The sequence below is a fragment of the Chiloscyllium punctatum genome, chromosome 36, assembly GCF_047496795.1.
Source record: "Chiloscyllium punctatum isolate Juve2018m chromosome 36, sChiPun1.3, whole genome shotgun sequence".
NCBI classification, from domain to species: Eukaryota; Metazoa; Chordata; class Chondrichthyes; order Orectolobiformes; family Hemiscylliidae; genus Chiloscyllium; species Chiloscyllium punctatum.
Genome location: NC_092774.1, coordinates 63,578,422 through 63,592,355, shown reverse-complemented (window position 1 = coordinate 63,592,355; position 13,934 = coordinate 63,578,422). Strand labels below are relative to the sequence as shown.

General features: G+C 45.5%; 1 protein-coding gene across 1 annotated transcript in view; it reads left to right on the top strand.

Annotated features, from left to right (window-relative positions):
* LOC140460112 (uncharacterized) overlaps positions 1-13,159 on the top strand; it is a gene marked incomplete at its 5' end in the record, with an annotated part of 70,908 nt that extends 57,749 nt beyond the window's left edge. Inside the window, one exon of the mRNA XM_072554510.1 lies at positions 9,635-13,159. Coding sequence (XP_072410611.1) covers positions 9,635-10,439 — 805 coding nt within the window. The remainder of the gene's footprint in view (positions 1-9,634) is intronic.
* Between the last annotated feature and the right edge of the window lie 775 nt (positions 13,160-13,934).

Below are 13,934 nucleotides of genomic sequence, written 5' to 3'. Positions count from 1 at the left end.
CAGGCCTCATAAATATGCCTTAGTGGCCTCCCACAGTATTGCCGGATTACTGGCCTTACTTGAGTTGATATCCCAGAAGACCCTGAACTTTCTTCTGATGTACTCAACGAATTTGCCATTCCTTAACAGGAATGGGTCCGTGCGCCAGTGCCGTGCATCCATTCCACCACCCTTGATTTTACCATCTAAACACACTGGCGCATGGTCTGAGACAGCTATATTCCTAATTTTACAAGCCAGTGTTTTATCCAAAATATCTGAAGACATAAAAAAGTCAACTCGTGTGTGGCACTTGTGTTGGTTGGAACAGAAAGTAAAGTCTCTTCCATTCAGGTGGAGGTGCCCCCACACATCCACTAACCCCAACTCCTCACCCTGGGGCAGCACAGTGGCTCAGTGGTTAGTTCTGTTGCCTCACAGCACCAGGGACCAAGGTCCGATTCCGGCCTTGGACGACTGTGTGTGGAGTTTGCACATTCTCCCCGTGTCTGCGTGGGTTTCCTCCGGGTGCTCTGGTTTCATCACCCAGTCCAATGATGTACAGGTAAGGTGAATTGGCCATGCTAAATTGCCCATGGTGTTAGGTGCATTAGTCAGAGGGAAATAGGTCTGGGTGGATTACTCTTCGGAGGGTCAGTGTGGACTTGTTGGGCCGAAGGGCCCGTTTCCACACTGTAGGGAAACTAATCATGTCCACCTACTGCTTAGATCGTGCAGTCATACATGCCAGGCCCCTTGTCACTCTGTCTACCTCAGGATCTATGAGGAGATTAAAATCCCCTCCTATAATCGTGCTGTGCACCCCAAGACTCATTAATTTATCAACTCCATCAGTTAGAAATGTAAGAGGGTGCACGTTGAGGGGGGTGGGGAATATACATTCAGGACGCCACACTCTTCTCCATGTAGTTGAGATTTTAGAATGATGAACTGTCCAAGTTCGTCCTTAATTTTCTCAATTACCTGGAAAGGGAGGTTCCTTCTTATCAGTATAGCCAGTCCTCTACTCTTAGAGCTATAGGAGAAGAATACCCTATCATAACTCCCCCACCACCCCATCCCACCTTGCACATAGCTAACATTTTGGATCCTTCCAACTGAGGCTGTGCCCTAGCCCCAAGCAAGTCACAGATGAACAAAAAACACGTTATTTACATTCTGAGAGTTAAAAATGGATGCCCATTCACCCCCTCCCCCGCCACCCACACACCCCTTCTCCATACATCTTAACCACAGGTATAGCCACCCCCAAACCAAAACCAAAAGGACAGCAGTTAAAACAAAAGTTGTTCCATAATGCACAACTGACCGATATACTAAATAATTCCGGTTTTACGTCAAGGCAGTATGGAGAAGCCGATAACCACAAGAAAATGGAGAGAGAGAAAAGAAAAGAAGGGACAGAAAGAACTGCACCATTGTCTGTATCGATGGCCCCATCCCGACCTGAGCCCTTGAATTCAGAGAAGTCACAAAGTCCTTCGCCTTTTCTGCTGAATCAAAATGATATACCGTCCCCCCATGAGCAAAATCCAACACGGCCAGGGACCTCAAGGAACATTGAATGTTCAGATCCCTTAATTTTCTCTTAACTTCATCAAAAGCCCTTTCTCTTCTTAATTCTGGCTCCTGAGAAGTCCTGAAAAGATATTATTCTTGAGCCTTTAATGCACAAAGCCTGTGGATCTCTTCCCAGTCTTCTTGCTGTTTCAATCACTAACTGTTTTTCTTTATAATGCAGGAGTCACACAAGGACCGTGCGGGGGGCGTGGGTCCTGACCTGCACATTGCAATCCGGTGGGCCTGCTCCAAACTCAACAGGCCCGACTCCAACTCCAGCCCCAAGAACGTCAGGAACCACTTCTCCAGGATTCCAATGAGGTCTTCGCCTTCCTCACATTCCGGAAGACCCACGAGCTGTAAGATTTTTCTCCAACTTTTGTTTTCCAGGTCGTCCACTTGCTCCTGAAGGACCCGAACCTGGTCTTCCAGCGTTTGGATCCTTCCTCCTGAGACCTCCGCCACAGTCTCCGTTGCCACGGTCCTCTCCTCTGCTGCCTATTCTCTTCGGGCCAACATTTGAATTTCCTGCTCATGCTTTTCCAGCATGGCAGATAGTGGTTCCACTGCTGCTTCAATCTTTTCTCAGAGTTTGTCAAACTCCGAGAGTAACTGCTGCTGCCCCATTAAATCCAAAGGGGCCGCCCTGGGAATTTGAGCAATGGCTCCAGGCACCCCCCAATGCAGTAGGGGAGTGCCCTGCCTGCTGCACCCCTGTCTGCCTCTTTACTTCATTTGCTTTCATTCTGGTTTAAAGCTGTCAAACCACAATTTTAGCAGCTCCAGATGTTCACTAAGTTATATGAGTATTTTTTTCTCCTAAGGATGGTTAACGAGGGGGGCTAAAGGTCCACATTGCCATAGGATATAGCACAGAGTTCAACACAGCAGACCACTCAGACCACCACCATCTTGGATCTCCAAGAAAATGGTTTTCAGACCCCAGTAGCGAACAGCTACAGGATCATACAGCACAGATACAGATCCTTCAGTCCAACTAGTCCATGCTATGTTCTCAAATTAAACTGGTCCATTTGCCAGTGATTGGCCCATATCCCTCAGAATCTTTCCTATTCATGTACTTATCAAAATGTCTTTTAAACATTGTTACTGTACCTGCATCCACCACTTCCTCTGGACATTGATTCCACACGCAAATCACATTCTTAAAAAAAAGGTTCTCCTCATATCTTTTTAAAATCTTTCTCCTCTCCCCTTCAAAATTTGCTCCCTCATCTTGAAACCCCCACCCTAGGGAAAGGACACCTGCTGGTCACCTCATCTATACCCCTCATGATCTTATAATCCTCTATAAAGTCACCTCTCAACCTCCTACACTCCAGTGAAAAACATCTCAACCTATCCACCCAGATGTAAGTATATTCCTATCCAGTTATGATCTGTTCAGTGCTGGTGCAGGCTCGAAATACCAAATGGTCTACCCCTTCTCCCAATTCTGTCACACTGTGTGAGACCAGAAGACATGAGAACAGAAATTAGGCCGTTCAACGCATACAGTCTGCTCCACCATTCAATCATGGCTGATAAATTTCTCAAACTCATTCTCCTGCTTTCTCCCCATTACCTTCGATTCCCTTGATACTCAAGAAGATATCTATCTCAGTCTTAAATATACTCGGTGACCTGGCCTCCTGTGGCAATGAATTTTATAGATTCAGCACTCTCTGCCTGAAGACATTTCTTCTTATCTCCATTCTGAAAAGTCTTCCCCTTACTCGAAGGCTGTGCCCTCAAGTTGTTGTCTCTCCTACCAATGGAGACATCTTGTCAATGTCCACTCTGTCCTGACTGTTCAGTATTCTGTCTGTTTCAATTAGATCGCCCCTGAGTGTGGGCCTGTTAATCAGCATGGACCAGACCCTTCAGGATGAGGTACAGAGGAATTAGGTTCAGCAAAGTGAGAATGGGGGAGAGTCTGAGGGATGGAGATTTTCAGCTTTCTGGGAATGAAAGAGGAAAGAAAGTTTGATACAAATTAGAATTGATTAGATAGGCTGATGGGCCAAGGAGTGGCAGATGGGGTTTAATTTAGATGAGTATGAGATTTTGCGTTTTGGTAAGGCAAATCAGGGCAGGACTTATACACCCAATTCTAAGGCCCTGGGGAGTGAAGCAGAACAAAAAGACCTTGGAGAGCAGGTTCATAGTTCCTTGAAAGTGGAGTTGCAATTAGATCAGATAATGAAGGAACTGTTTGGTATGCTTTCCTCCATTGGTCAGTACATTGAGTTAGACCATGTTTTGGAATACCACACATAGTTCTGATCTCCCTGCTGCAGGAAAGATGTTGTAATACTTGAAAGAGTTCAGAAAGAATTTACAAGGCTGTTGCCAGAGTTGGAAGGTTTGAGCTCCAGGGAAAGGCTGAATAGACTGGGTCTATTTTCCCTGGAGTGTTGGAGGCTGAGGGGTGACGTTATAGAAGTTCATAAGGGGCATGGATAGGATGCATAACCAATATCTTTTCCCAAGGGTATGTGAGTCCAAAAGTATAGGGCATAGGTTTGAGATGAGAGGGCGAAGATTTAAAAATAACCTGAGGAGAAACTTCCTCACAAAGATGGTGATGTCTCTGTGGAATGAGCTGCCAAAGGAAGTGATGGAGGCTGGTACAATTACAACATATTAAAAGGCATCTGGATGGGTACTTGAATACGAAAGGTTTTGAGGGATATGGGCCAAATGCTGGCAAATGGGACTGGATTAATTTAGGATATCTGGTCGGCACCATTGATTGGGCCGAAGGGTCTGTTTCTGTGCTGTATGACTCTAATCGTCTTCAGTGAAAGTAGAAGTGTGGTTGTGAAGGCTAGACTTCCAGAGTAGTTTTCAAAGATGTTTTGCCCTGACTGGGAGCAGACGTTACAATGAAATCTTTCATTTGTGAGACAGCAACTGAGTGAGGGAGCACATCTGGAATTCTGGTGGAAAGTGGGAATTCATTGCACTGTGGGGATGACGTGCTTTCAGGTTTACTGGCAGTAAGGACAGTGTGCTGAGTGGAGAACCTAGTGAAGGGTTAGGTGGGTTTTTGTTTTAAACTGCTCATTTCATTCAGCCTTCAACATTGTATTTCCAACGCTGTCCATCAGAAGGAACAGTGAATCAGTAACTGGTATCGTTAGAAACCTTACGATTTTCAGTACTGCAGGTATTCATTGTTTCATCAGCATTGTAAAGGTTACAGGCAGCAGTGGGAGGGGTGGGCTGGATTCACGAGAAATTATTAAGCAGTTAGATAACACACATCCGAGAGGGCAGGGTGGGACTTGTCTTTCGATTTGCAGAAAGTGGGAGGTTCTGGGAGCTGTCATCCGGAGCGCACACAACCTTGGTAAACCAATGAAGCCCTACAGTGTGGAATCAGGCCATTCAGCCCATAAAGGCAACGCTGATCCCTCTGAAGACCATGCCACCCAGACCCACCCCCACCCCCACCCCACGCCACCTATCCTGTCCTGCCATTTCTGCTGGTAAATTTGACTAGGACTAGGGAACATGGCCTCAAGATTAGGGAGAGTAGATTTAGGACAGAGATGAGGAAGAACTGCTTTCCCTGGAATGTGGTGAATCAATGGAATTCTCTGCCCAAGGAAGCAGTAGCAGTAGCTTTATTAAATATATTCAGGATACAGTTGGCTGGGTTATTGCATTAAAGGGAATTAAAGGGTAGTTGGGACAATGCAGATAGGAGGTGCTGAGATGATGATCTTAATGAATGGCAGAGCAGGCTGGATGGGCCAAATGGCCTACTCCTGCTTCTATGACTGTGAAACTATAACTGTGCATTTCCCTTGGCTAACCCACCTAACCTGCACATCCCTGGACACAATGGGCAATTTAGCATGGCCAATCCAAATCAAGGCCAGTGAGCAGTGTGGTGATGTGGAAAATGAATGTTAGAAAACGATAAAAAGGGACAAGGAGGATAAACGTACCAGCAATCAAAGCTGGAGTCAAAAGATCACAAAAAATAAAAGTAAAAGCTGAATGTGTGCTGCATTGTAACAAAAGTGAATGAATTGGCTGTACACATTAAAGAGAATAATTATGATCTGAGACTCCTTACAGAGGGGTTTAATGGGAAGCTCAGTAAAGGTAGATGGTTGGCATTGCTAATCAAAGCACTGATCACAGGGTAGTCTGGTATCAGCTCGGATTTCAGGTCCTGATTTCTCTGTCCTCTGTTGATCTCCCTGTTCCCACAGAGTAAGGTGTCCTATGTCCTCAGCTCTGCTGGGTTTTTGCTGAAGCTTTGACCCCCTTTTCCACCTTCCAGAACAATAAAATATTCAGCCACTCAAGGCCCAACCCACATTGCCCCAGCCTGTCAACCATCCAGACAGAGAGACTCATCGTAGTGGGGAATAAACAAGAAAAATGAAACAAAATTACAAATAAATAGGTGAGCGTGTTTAATGTTTTTTTATTGGGAAGTAAGCCAGAAATAAAGGTCTCCTAGGATTCTTATGGTACCCAACTTGAGGAATTCTCTCTCCCTTACATCTAACTATTAGTACCCAACTCTGATGTATAACAACATTTACAGAAATAAAGCATTTGTTATCAAATAGACATAGAGATAAACAGCATAGACATAGACATTTGCTTTCTCTCATGCACGCACACATGCATATAAGTGTGTAGTGTGAATTTATATTTGCAGAATTATATTTATAGAAACATAGAACATTACAGCGCAGTGCAGACCCTTCGGCCCTCAATGTTGCACCGACCTGCGGAACCAATCTGAAGCTCATCTAACTGACACTATTCCATTCTCGTCCATATGCCTATCCAATGACCATTTAAATGCCCTTAAAGTTGGCGAGTCTACTACTATTGCAGGCAGTACGTTCCACACCCCGACTACTCTGAGTAAAGAAACTACCTCTGACCATCTGTCCTATATCTATCACCCCTCAATTTAAAGTTATATCCCCTTGTGCTAGCCATTGCCATCCAAGGAAAAAGGCATTCACTGTCCAACCTATCTAACTCTCTGATTATCTTATGTCTCAGTTAAGTCATCTTTCAACCTTCTTCTCCCTAACGAAAACATCCGCAAGCCCCTCAGCCTTTCCTCCTAAGACCTTCCCTCCATACCAGGTAACATCCTAGTAAATCTCCTCTGAACCTTTCCCAAAGCTTCCACATCCTTTCTATAATGCGGTGACCAGAACTGTACGCAATGCTCCAAATTTGGCCGCACCAGAGTTTTGTACAGCTGCAGCATGATCTCATGGTTCTGAAACTCAATCCCTCTACCAACAAAAGCTAACACACCGTATGCCTTCTTGACAGCCCTATAAACCTGGGTAACTTTCAAGGATATCTGTACTTAGACACCAAGATCCCTCTGCTCATCTATACTACCAAGAATCTTACCATTCGCCCAGTACTCAGCATTCCTGTTGCTCTTTCCAAAGTGAATCACCTCACACTTTTCCGCATTAAACTCCATTTTCCATCTCTCAGCCCAGCCTTGCAGCTTATCTATGTCCCTCTGTAACTGACAACATCCTTAGTCAGTATCCACAACTCTACCGACTTTAGTGTCATCCATGAATTTACAAACCCACCTTCTATGCCCTCATCCAGGTCATTAATAAAATGACGAAGAGCAGTGGACCCAAAACAGATCCTTGTGGTACCTCACTAGTAACTGAACTCCAGGATGAACATTTCCCATCAACCACCACCCTCTTGTCTTCTTTCAGCTAGCCAATTTCTGATCCAAACATTTGATTTTATTCAAAAAATGTGCACACTCCTGGAAGTCAATGCAGGCAGTGCATGCATATAATATGTTGTAAACTTCACTTTGGAAACAGAACTTGTCAGATTCAAAATTGGGATACAAACTGACTGTGACCTCATACCTTTAATGCATTGTCTGAGCTGAGGTGTCACCTTTTGTTACAAACCTTAAGTTATCTCAAAGTTGATTTGTAAGAAGTTCTGAGATTTACATATTAATGAGACCTACAAACCATTCTAAAAGATTAAAGACTGATGATTTGCCATGTCTGTATGTTTAGTTTCTCACTGATGTTGGTGTCAATGCCTTGACCCCGTGTCTGGTTGTTTCTAAAGACGCTGTATTGCAGCTTTATCCTGAATTTATACAGTTTTTCTTTGCTTCCCAAAATCAGATCTGCTCACACTGAGCAGTATCCCAATGTTGTGAAAGATGTTAACTTTCAGGTAGAGTTATTCAAAAGAAATGTTTTTACTTTTTTGGCCCTGTAAGATCCTGAATTAGCATCCTTCGGGAAAATTAGAGTGGAGTGAGAATGGATAGGGGGAGAGAGATTGGGATGGTGCTTTCAATTTTGTGGAATAACAAAAGAAAAGATTGTTCTGCAGAAAAAGAATTGCTTGTTCTGAATTTCTACCCTGGACTGATGTTAAAGTGGAGATTTGAGAGGGCCCAGGGAATCCCTTGTGGACTCAGACCTGTAAAGCCTCCCTCTTGGTTCGTCCCGGAAATCGTACTGTTTGGAAGTCTGGAATAAAAACCTGTTATGGACAGTTTAGTATAATTTTAGTGATCCCCTTTATTCCATAATAGCATCACTGTGACAACATAACATTGATACCTATAAGCGAAACTAACTTGGTTCTAATAATCTAGGAGAGTAGGTTCCCAGCTGTTCAAATGCCCAGCAGGCTACTCCAATGTATTGATACAAAGTGGCTTCATTTGTACAAAATTTTGAAAAAGAAATTGCATGTTCTTAATGAGACAGATAATAGTGAAAGACAATAATTCATAAGGAAGAAAAGCGAATTGACAGGTCTGTGAAGCTTGACTAATCACTCCTACAGGCCCTAAGCCATTCGTCAGGTGGGAAAAACAGCTGAGTTAGGGGCCTGCGAGTGAGATAAACTCCTCTCATAAAGAGGTACCAGTCTCAGCTAATTGGAGAGTTCACAAGATAACCTTGCACAGCTCACATGTCAGATACAGTTCGATCCATACCAGCTAAGCACTAAGAGTAAATTTTCTACTGAATTCAACAGCCTCAGCACTAAAATGGTGTCTCTCTCTAGTGTCCTTTTGAACTCTCAAGTCAGGGTTTTGTAACAGCAAAGATTTATTTTCTCTGTGACTGCCCTGCTTGCAAGGGGTATAAGAATCCATTATAATTGACAGCAACTGAGTGTTAATTACAAAGTTTTTGTTAGTACTGAGTTTCGTTTCAGGGTCAGAATCAAACACTGTCATTAATTTCACAATGGAACAGTAGTGAATGTTATCTCTTGCTGTCCTGTTCATACAGATTCACTGATGCTAAGGCAAACGTTCTTAATTGTCTTACAGCATTCTGTTATCACTTGGTAAGCCCAGGTGTCCCTATCTTTTACATTCTTTAAGATGCCCCCCTTTTCTGAGGCTTGCTGTCTATTTTCTCGTGCAATAAATGTGTTCTATAATTCAGCATTACATTTAGTCTAAATGTTTAAAGACAAGTTTTAAGGCTATAGACCTTCTCAGTGACAATGATGACTTTTGTAATCTCTTTTTACAGAGTATTTGATCTGAAAACTGAAGTTTAAAAATCAACAGATGAAGGGCTTATGCCCAAAACGCCGACTCTCCTGCTCCTCAGATGCTGCCTGACCTGGTGTGCTTTTCCGCACTTTTTGACTCTGACTCTCCAGCGTCTGCTGTCCTCAATTTCAAGTCAATGTCTGACAGTCATTCATTCCATTGGGACTGTAACGAATTTTGACTAAGATTCTGTGAGAAGGAGCAAGGTTTTTTGGTCCCTGTTTCAGTACGTTTTCAGCATCAGTGGGACTGAATGAGAGACCCTACTGTTACAGCGTACTGAGTGTGGAACCTAAAACAGTTATCCAGCCTGGAAAGAGGAATTCACGGCAGGGAGGGACTGTACACGTGTTTGTGTGCCGCTGAAGCTTCAACCATGGAGAAACCAGAGGAATCCCGCCCCGTGGAGAAACCTTGGAAGTTTGGCGACTGTGGGAAAGGCTTCTATGTCCCGTCTGTCCTGGAGGCTCATCAGCGCAGTCACACTGGGGTCAGGCCATTCTCCTGCCCAGAGTGCGGGAAGGGGTTCAGCAGTTCCTCCACCCTGCTGAGGCACCGACGGGTCCATACAGGGGAGAGGCCCTTCAGCTGCCCTGAGTGCAGGAAGGCTTTCAGCAATTCCTCTGACCTACTGAAGCACCAGCGGGTCCACACCGGGGAGAGGCCATTCTCCTGCCCAGAGTGTGGGAAGGGGTTCAGCAGTTCTTCCACCCTGCTGACCCATCAGAGGGTCCACACAGGGGAGAAGCCCTTCAGCTGCCCTAAGTGTGGGAAGGCCTTCACCCAGGCCTTTTCCCTGCTGAGGCACCAGAGTGTCCACACAGGGAAGAGGCCATTCACTTGCCCAGTGTGTGGGAAGGGGTTCAGTGATTCCTCCGCCCTGCTGACCCACCAGCGGGTCCACACAGGGGAGAGGCCTTTCAGCTGCCCTGAGTGTGGGAAGGCCTTCACCCATGCCTCCAACCTGCTGACCCACCGGTGGGTCCATACCAGGGACAGGCCATTCAGTTGCCCCGAGTGTGGGAAGGCCTTCAGCAATTTCTCCCACGTGCTGATCCACCGACGGGTCCACACCGGGGAGAGGCCATTCGCTTGTCCTGAGTGCGGAAAGGCCTTCAGCAATTCCTCTGACCTACTGAAGCACCAGTGGGTTCACACTGGGGAGAGGCCCTTCAGCTGCCCTGAGTGCGGGAAGGCCTTCACCCAGGCCTGCAACTTGCAGAGGCACCAGCGGGGGCACCAGCGCTCCCAACACTCGGATTCTGCCGGTGAGGCTGCTGTGGGTCACACCCAGGACTGAACCTCCTGCCCAGTCTGACGGTGGGAGTGTTGGTGGGCTTGTTTTGTTTTCTGCTGGACTGCACCCACTCCCACGGTGGCTCAGTGGTGAGGAGCATTGCCTCACATTGCCAGGGACCCAGCTTTGATTCCACTATTGGGGCAACTATCTCTGTGGAGTTTGCACATTCTCCTTCTGTGCCTGCGTGGGTTTTCTCTGGGTGTTCCGGTTTCCTCCCACAGTCCAAAGGTGCGCAGGTAGGGTGGATTGGTGAAGTTAAATTGTCCCAGTGCTCAGGGATGTGTAGATGTGGTGCATTAGTCAGGGGAAATGTCGAGTAATAGGGTAGGGAAATGGGTCTGGGTGGGTGACTCTTCAGAGGGTCAGTTTGAACTTGTTGGGCTGAAGGACCTGTGTCCACACTGTCGGGATTCTGTGATTCTATGAACTTTGATCCATTGGGCGCTACTGCTCGTTGAGCCCAGGACTGTACGTTCCCACTGAAACAATCTGCACAAACCCAAGCCTGTGAGACCATTGGAGCAGAAGTTAGGCCATTCAGCCGATCGAGTCTGCTCTGCCATTCGTTAGAGACAAAAACAAACTGCAGATGCTGGAATCCAAAGTAGGCAAGCAGGAGGCTGGGAGAACACAGCAAGCCAGGCAGCACCAGCAGTGAAGTCAGTGTTTCAGGTGTTAACCCAAATCATTGACTTCTCGACCAGAAATGATTTACCAGGATGTTGCCGAGAGTTTGGGCTACAGGGAGAGGTTGAATAGACTGGGGCTGTTTTCCCTGGAGTGTCAGAGGTTGAGGGGTGACCTTATAGGGGTTTATAAAATCATGAGGAGTATGGATAGAGCAAATAACAAGGTCATTTCCCTGGAGGTTGGGCAGTCCAGAACCAGAGGGTTTATGGTGAGAGGGGAAAGATTTAAATGGGACCTAAAGGGCACCCTTTTCATACAGAGGGTGATGCATGGATGGAATGAGCTGCCAGAAGATGTGGTGGAGGCTGGTACAATGACGGCCTTTAAATAGTATCTGGATGGGGACATGAATAGGAATGGTTGAGAGGGATATAGGCCAAGTGCTGGAAACCGACCCTTTGGTCCAACTCATTCATGCTGACCAGATATCCTCAATTATTCTAGTCCCATTTGCCAGCACCCCTCGAAACCCTTCCTGTTCATACACCCATCCAGGTGCCTTTTGATTAGATTCCCTACAGCGTGGAAACAGGCCCTTCGGCCCAACAAGTCCTCACCGACCCTCCGAAGAGTAACCCACCCTAACACTACAGGCAACTTAGCATGGACCTCAAGGGACAAGTTTTCACACAGAGGGTGGTGCATGTGCAGAATAAGCTTCCAGGGGAAGTGGTGGAGGCTGGTACAATGACAACATATAAAAAGCATCTGGATGGGTATATGAGCTAAATGCTGACAAATGGGAGTAGATTAAATGTTGGATGTCTGGTCAGTATGGACGAGTTGTACCGAAGGGTCTGTTTCAGTGCTGTACATCTCTACGACTCGGCCTCTCGGGTTCACACACAAAGAATCTGTCAGTAACGTTGGGTTTCAGAGTTCGGTTGAAGCAATGTGGTATCTTTTGGAGACTTCGAGTCAAAAGAGATGCACAGCAGGGAAACAGACCCTTCAGTCCAACTCGTCCATGCTGAACTGCATATCCTAAATTAATCTCATCCCATTTGCCAGCACTAGTCCGTATCCCTCTAAACTCTTCCTATTCATGTTCCAATCCAAATGCCTTTTAAATGTTGAAATTGTACCAGATGCCACCACTTCCTCTGGCAGCTCATTCCATACATACACCACTCTCTCCGTGAAAAGGTCTCCCCTCAGGTCCCTTTTAAATCTTTTCCCCCTCATCCTAATCCTCTAGTTTTGGATTCCCCATCCTGGGGAAAAGATTTTGACTATTTACCCTATCTGTGCCCCTCATAATTTTATTCATATCTACCAGGTCACTCCTCAGCCTCTGATGTTCCAGGGAAAAATACCTGCAACTTATTCAATCTCTCCCTGTAACTCAAACCCTCCAACCTCAGAACCATCCATTTAAATCTTTTCTGAACCCTTTCAAGTTTCACTACATCCTTCCTGGAGACACAATTTGCAGGTGTTCAGTGTTATGGACCAGGCCAGATCCCCTCAAAACATTCTGGGAAGGTAGCCCAGACCCTAACTTTTTTTAGTTGTTTTAGGCAGAGGTATCTCAGGAGTGATGTAGCTGGTCAAATCACTTGGCTTCCAGGAAAACAATTTATTTACACACCGCCGAATGAAACCTTTGTGACCACTCCATTGACCTGTGTTGCCACCTTCAGGGTACAATCGACTGAACACCCAGATCTCTAACTCCCCCTCACGAGAGCCAAAAGTCCTCAGTTCTATTGAGAGGGGGAAACTGGATGTCAGTCATCTCTGTATTAGAGAATGTATCATTTAAATAAAACTGAGAAGGGCATTCCTGACAGAAGATTCAACAGAAGGTGGCACAGAGTATTCCAAGAGACACGTAACCTGGCTGTAATCTGAGAGACTAAATTCTATTTCTTGTTACAAGACGGAATCATATTTATTGGATCAGCATATCATGAGAACCTTGTTTTATTCCGGAACAGTCAGTAGTTAGAAGGGATTTATTTGGTTTGTTAATAGTTTAGTTCATCTGTTCACCGTTACTGTTAGATAAATAAATGGATTTTTGTTGATTTTAAAGTGTCAGGGATTTATTTTTAAACATTAGAGCAGGTTACACCACTTTTCACATTAATTTGACAGATTATAGGGCGATGCGCTTCTCTTTGGGTGTTTTGGTTTGAGATCTCTGGTGGGGTGGGAGTTGGTGTCAGCTTTCCCTTTCTAACAGTATTGACGTGATGTCATGCTGAATGCAGTGGAGTCAATATTAATCCCAGCCTCTTGCTCTGGTTGTGGGTGAATCGCCTTAATTTCGTCACTGACTCAGAAACAACACACAGAACCAACTGCTGAAACAATGATTCACACTTCATTGCACGTAGCAACCAAAACTAAAAACCCTCAAGTCAGCAAGTTCAGTCTCACGGCTGCCACCTGATTGCTGGCAGAATTTAACCGAGTTTCCAGCGGCAGTGCCCATCTCTGGAAGGGTCAAGGGGTTTGATGCAATATTGTTCTTCCAATACTGCTGCTGCATCGTTCTGGAGCGAGAACGTAGAACAATACAGCACAGTTCAGACCCTTCAGCCCTCGATGTTGTACCAGCCTTTTATCCAACTTGAAGATGAGACTAGCCAGCACACCCCTCAATTTACTGCCGTCCATGTGCTTGTTCAGCAGTCGCTTAAATGTCCTTAAATGTATCTGACTCTCATTCCAACCCTGGAAGTGCATTCCATGCACTCACCATTCAGAGTAAAAAACCTACCTCTGACATCTCCCCTAACCCTTCTTCCAATTACCTTAAAATTATGCCCTGTCATTTCTGACCTAGGGAAAAAGTCT